The sequence below is a fragment of the Vigna unguiculata genome, chromosome 7 (genome assembly GCF_004118075.2).
Source record: "Vigna unguiculata cultivar IT97K-499-35 chromosome 7, ASM411807v1, whole genome shotgun sequence".
Classification (NCBI taxonomy): domain Eukaryota; kingdom Viridiplantae; phylum Streptophyta; class Magnoliopsida; order Fabales; family Fabaceae; genus Vigna; species Vigna unguiculata.
In genome coordinates this window covers 38,661,073-38,667,243 of record NC_040285.1, presented here as the reverse complement: position 1 = coordinate 38,667,243, position 6,171 = coordinate 38,661,073, and the positions used below count along the sequence as shown (strand labels likewise).

The 6,171-nt window shown below is 34.3% G+C and overlaps 1 protein-coding gene across 1 annotated transcript; it reads right to left on the bottom strand.

Annotated features, from left to right (window-relative positions):
• Positions 1 to 816: 816 nt before the first annotated feature.
• Positions 817 to 4,476, bottom strand: LOC114192191 (ubiquitin receptor RAD23c-like). Its single transcript, XM_028081826.1, has 12 exons — positions 4,231 to 4,476; positions 3,237 to 3,398; positions 3,055 to 3,102; positions 2,824 to 2,903; positions 2,656 to 2,724; positions 2,343 to 2,520; positions 2,005 to 2,160; positions 1,858 to 1,926; positions 1,716 to 1,763; positions 1,524 to 1,633; positions 1,320 to 1,398; positions 817 to 1,235 (listed from the first exon to the last, which is right to left on the bottom strand). Exons 1-12 carry the CDS (start codon positions 4,294 to 4,296, stop codon positions 1,113 to 1,115), a joined length of 1,188 nt encoding a protein of 395 aa, XP_027937627.1. The 5' UTR covers positions 4,297 to 4,476; the 3' UTR covers positions 817 to 1,112.
• Between the last annotated feature and the right edge of the window lie 1,695 nt (positions 4,477 to 6,171).

Below are 6,171 nucleotides of genomic sequence, written 5' to 3'. Positions count from 1 at the left end.
CACTCCTTTTTTTGGTCACCATGTTTTGTTGGCATAACTTCTTAATACACAATTTGACATCTTGATATATGCACACAACTTCATCCAAATCTTATTCATTATCAGGTCCATGATAATATTTTTCATCAATTTAAATTAGACCAATAATAATAGTAATAATAATAATCAAAATATAAATATAAATCGAAAGTATAACATTACAAGGAAAAATTTGTATAACATACAAGAAAGAAAATACAAAACATTGAATCTTAAAATTTTGTTTGAAAATGGTGTGAATTCTATTATGTGGAGAACTTATTCCTCAGAGGAGAGATATTTCCTAATCTATCTTCCTGAAAATTTAAAAATTTAATCAGCGATTTATGGTGATTCAACGGATAACAATCACTGATTTCAATCAATGTGTGTGTTAAGTGTTATTGATTCATGGTTATATTCGGGTCAACACTAGTTAAAACCAAGTGTCAGATATTGTGCATCTAATTTTGTAAACAACCAGACAACAAATAGCCATTATACTTCCAGAAACCAAAATCTCAAACTAATGCTTGCAGCCAGTAGCTTTACATTGATGTCTACATGGCAGTTAGTACACTTACCGAGACTCATTTGATTTACAAGTTAAATCGTGTTTGAAATGTTTAAACCATTTAAAATTTGAGAAACAATTTAGAATATAGTTGATTTGATTTTGAATGAATTCTTAACATTTTAGATAATTCCGACATCTATTCATATTAATTTTTACGATAAATACTCATTCAAGATGACAACTACTTTTAAATTATCTCCATGTGTTCCAAAGAGGACTAATTTGGCATCAATCAACTACTGGCATATAAAACATGCACAATCTCAAACGTTAGAACTAGAAGGGATGCACAAAAACCTAATAAGTTGGGGGCAAACAACTATGTATATGAATACTAATAAAATCTCGAGGGACAGGGAGGAAATGATAAATACAAGGGCAATAATAAAGGAGGGGCTAAAACTTATCCACTTGAGATTGTCATTATCAAACATCAACTCATTAAACATCGAGTGTAACAAAGACCCATCGAGAGAAGAAGTTGAAAAGAAATAATTTGGCAAATTGGAAAGGAGATCTATTGGTGTTCATCGAACTCGTGCATGTGATCTATAAGGTAGTTCGCAGCCAATTCCTCATTTTTGTTACACGCGAAGTAAACCTCCAATACGATCGCACGATCAAAACCCATTGCTTCAAGCTAAACAAAAACCACAACTCAGATTACTATAAATTTCAGACGTATCAGCATATACATCACATCCTAACAAGAAGTCAAACTTACACGCTCAATAGCTTGGCGCTCCTCGGGAGTGACGGTCACTGCTTGAGGCATGCCACCAGCCAGCTGCCCCAATATATTCCTGAAGCACATTAAATGCAATACATAATTCAGTGAACATGCAAAAGATAGTCAGAAAAGATAATTCCCCACGTATCTACACACAAACACAAAATTACAAAAGAACATCAGATGATGATCCCTTACCCTTCGCCACCTTCCACAGGTTCATTTATCAGGCGAAGGAAATCAGCTTGATGATCTCGAATCAACCTCATAAGATTAGGATTTTGCTTGCCGAGCTCCTGTAGCATAGGCTGCAGCAAGAACAAGAATCAGGGAACTCTGAAGAAGACAAACATAGGATACAGATATACACTACTGCGTAAAGAGGAAAACCTGCAATATTTGTGGATTAGCCTGCACCATAGCCCGCAAGGCTTGGAACTGAAATGCAAATGAGAATAATTGAAACATCTATTCAAAACATATCTATGGAGAAAGAAATTCAGTAGCAAATGAATATAAAGATAATAAATACTTGATGACTGTTGCGTAGAAAATCCAACGAGCCAGCACCAGCAGCACCAGAACCCATATTGGGAAGGCCCTGTTACCCAAAGTTCAGTATACAACCCAGAGGTTTCATTTCATTCTCTCCTCAATAATAAAAATATGTAATGGCTACCTGCGGAAAAAGGTCTAAGGGATTAGCATTAGGTCCAGTTGAGGTAATCGGAGCAGGTTGTGCTGTTTGTGGAGCAGCAGCGGCAGGAGGATTTGCAGGTTGAGCACCTGCAGGCGCTCTGGCTACAAGAGGAGCTTCAGCTTGCTCAGGGATACCCTAACATTAAAGAATAATATTTGAATTAAAGAAGGAAACATGGCAATAAAATATCACAAAACAAAAGAAACCACCTTCCACCCAAATAACTACGATCCTCAACTTAAGTAAATAAATGCGACGAAAATATTTGGCGGACAAAAATCATCAATTACGGTTTTTGACATCTAAAATTCACATACTGAATACAAATATTCAACAGCTCTCTCAGGATTGTTATAGGCAGCTCGAAGAGCACGGACAACAGTATCCCTATCCCAGCTCCCTCCACCCATGTCAATAATTTGCTGGATTGTCCCCTCCAAATTGCTTCCAGCAACAAGATTGGATGCCGCCTGCCCATAGATATCAAATCCCTCCCTGCTTCGAAAAGAAATTCTTTTAATAACAAAATGTGAAACAAGAATCAAGCAACGTGAAGAGTTCTGCCTATCAGGATACAAAAATAACAGCAACTTTAAACTCTACATTCACATAAGGCAACAAAATACATACACAGGAGTTCCTGAAGAAATAGAAGCAGGGGCTGGAGCTGAAGATACAGGTGCAGTAACAGTAGTTGGCCTGTCAAATTGAAACCATGCACATAATACATATTACAATAGTTTAAATTGACATTTATCTAAACAAATAAAAAACATCCTAGAAAGATTAGCCACTCACGGTGCCTCAGTTGTATCTGGAGCTTGAGGAGCTGATGACACTGGCGCTGTTGAAGTAGGAGGTGCACTAGTCTGTGGTGTCTGCAATGAATACATAATTTTTAGTTTTTAGAGAATGTTTAAACAACGGATAAGAGAGATTATGCTTTCATCTTACCATATCCAATAACAGGGTAAATCCTAAATGATAGAAACATTGCAAATATTTATTACATTGAAAAACTGTTCTCACCTTGGTCGATGGTGCAGTAGTAGAACCTTCACCAGATGTGCTCTTACTCTAGCATATTTTAAATATAAGATTCTAATTTAGTGCAACATAAATTGATTAATAAATTAATACAATTGTTAAACAGAATATGACCCATAATATCGTTTTTTTCTCTACAAAGAAATAAAAAATGAACTAAATACCTTTGATAGCATAATTACAATGAAACTATTTTCAGCTACGTTATTCTCCTCTAAGGTAGTAGCATCCTTCAGAACTTTCCCTTGGTGAATTAGCATTTGTTGGGCAGCAGGATAGACATCTGCACCCTGAATAGTTTCAATACTTTTCTTCACTTCAGAAACCTGAACAGAATATCCACAATTACAAATAATGTAAGAGATCAATTATTGATGTTCAAAAAAAACAGAAGATCATAGACACGAATCACAAAGCCGATAAAATAAAAAGATGAAGCATGGGCATATTTGATGATACAGAACGCCACATGTAGCTCACATCAAGTATTTAGAAAACTTCGATTGTTAAAAACGTGCAACTTCGGAAAAGATTAAAAAACGCACATTATTCACATATAAAGTGCATTCCTAATTGCCAAGATAATAGCCATTGTGACAAAAAGTCTGTTTTTGAAGCAATAATATGTACTACTGGGTATTTAAATTTCCATAGATATGAGTAACAATTAGAATTTAGGACCAGTACTTAAGATTTCTTCTTATAGTACAAAAACTGGTGATATTCCTAAGTAATACCCCAAAGATTGCCAATGCGGAACTTATCCACTATCACAAGCCAAGAATCCCAAGATTAGGTAAACAAATTTCCACTAATAATAAAATCGAGAGGAGCATCGATAAAAGTTTGCCACTAATTCACATTAGCAACGAACCTGAAGTCAAAAGTTATTAAAAATAAGGTTATATCAATCATCACTCCCAAAACCCAAACCCGCAGGAATTAACTCTCAAGTAACAAAGTAAATTCAAATTGCCATCCAAATTAAATTAGAATTCAAATAAGCGAAACACCAAACCCTAATTAACCTTAAATTTCAGGGCTCTAAGAAAGAGGGGAAACTTTCAAGACAATTCAAGAACGGGACGCAATTAGCGACCGAAATAGAAAAGAGGAATTCGCATGCAAACCAAATCGAGAAAGTTTGGAGTAACAAACCGTATCCTGCGGCTGCGCTTCGATTTCGAAGTGAGTGCCTTTGAGAGTCTTCACGAAAACCTTCATCGTCGTCACCGCTATCGCAATAAGATGCCACGAACAGCGTTGGAAGTCACGCCGGTACGGTAAAGTTCCGCCGATCCGGAGACACCAACGACAACGTTGTGGAGAAGAAAAGAACAAGAGATAGTGAGGCAAAGCGCAACAAATGTGAAAAATAAACCTCCTTTCTTCTGAAATAAATAAATAAATGGAAATATAATATGATATACCGGAAATATGCTAGTTTATGTTAGTGGTTGAGTAAGGAATGTCACGCGCTTTCTAGAGTGTGAGTAGACGCGCGGCTTCGATGGGGTAGAGGTGGCGACGTGGACGGTGGAGAGGAAGTTGCGTTAACGTGGAAGAAGGATGGGTAGGACTTGAGATGAGATGAAGAGACTTAACTAGATTTTTGTGTCTGACATGGCGGGCCGTGTGCTGTGCCTTTTATAAATCTTTGGATCATGGGTTTGTTTTTTTAAGATAAATATTATCACTTACTTTTATCTAGATTAAGATATAATATTATTTATCATAAAAATTCATAATTAATAATATATATATATATCAACCAAAGATGGCTTTTTCTTTACTCAAATTTTATTTTTATTTTATTTTTTATAAAAATATAACTATGAATTAATCTATAAAAGGAAAAAATATATTTTTGTCCCAAAAATTTGATATAAATTTAAAAATGATTATTGGTTATTGGTTCTACACTTTTTGGTCTGTATTTTTAGACGGCTTTAAAAATAACAAAATACATATCATGTTATTTAATTTCTTTAAAAGAAAAAACTAGCATCAATCTAACATACACTTTTTACAAAAATTAGAAAAAAATATAATTTTACTTTCTAAAATTTGAACTTAATTTAAAAATAATCCTTAATTGAAATTAATCCTCGTCGGTAACTACACATCCAAAATCATTATAAATATATAATAATAATAATAATAAGATTATATATAATAATATTATTATTATTTAATTATTATTAATAATATTATTATTATTATATATTAACAATATTAATAATACTAATAATAATTATATATCAGTGTATGGGAATGAGTGTATGAGCAAGTGTGTGTGAGTGTAGTAAGAAAAACCGAAACAATTAATTAAAGGGGATGGGGTGCATACAAAAGGAGCACGAGGTGGAGGAAGAAATAAACGCAGCCCAATCTAGAACCAAATAATATGAAGGTGAGTGTGTAGTGAAGGCTCGGATGGAGAAAATAAATGAGGCCCAGACAATGGCAAAGAAAAATAAGTTGGACATGTACGGTATGAGTCTAAGGGTGCAGTAAGTAACATTAGAGTCTAACTACAATGGGAAGTACAAATTTTTTTAAAAAGGTGGTGCACGAAGTGAAACTGTGACAGCCCAAACCCAACCTCTTCTTTTTCGAACAGAACCAATACACTATATTGGTACCTATGTTGCATCCCTTTGAACAAATTGATATGATTTCTATTGAAAAAAGTTTTTTTTTTTCTTGTTTCATATTTAAACATTTTAATAAATATCTTGTAACATCCCAATTTCAGCATCTTAAAACTAATAAAAATAGGGAATTTCATCATAGTTCCAAAACAGATAATCCAGTGTACCCAATAATTAATACAGTCTTACAAAAGGTATGACTATAAAAATATATCACTTATACACTTAAACTAAACTAATAAACTCTATACTACCGACCACTGCTAAAGCTTCCACTGAAAACCTCATCTTCAACACTAACACGATGGCTCTTCATCCTCCAAAAGTGTCTTTGACACTGCAACCATATTTGCTCCCACCGAATAGGTGATCATCGCAAAATGAAACATACAACACAAGACAGGAACACAAAAAGCAAGGTTAAGCTAATTTGATTAAGGAATCA

What these genes read in the sequence shown, in the direction of transcription:
- LOC114192191 (XM_028081826.1), bottom strand. Translation starts at nt 4,296, where the DNA reads ATGAAGGTTTTCGTGAAGACTCTCAAAGGCACTCACTTCGAAATCGAA. An exon ending in CTACTGCACCATCGACCAAG is followed by an intron (nt 2,904 to 3,054) that starts GTGAGAACAGTT and finishes TATTCATTGCAG; the next exon opens with ACACCACAGACTAGTGCACC. An exon ending in ATTTCTTCAGGAACTCCTGT is followed by an intron (nt 2,521 to 2,655) that starts GTATGTATTTTG and finishes TTTTCGAAGCAG; the next exon opens with GGAGGGATTTGATATCTATG.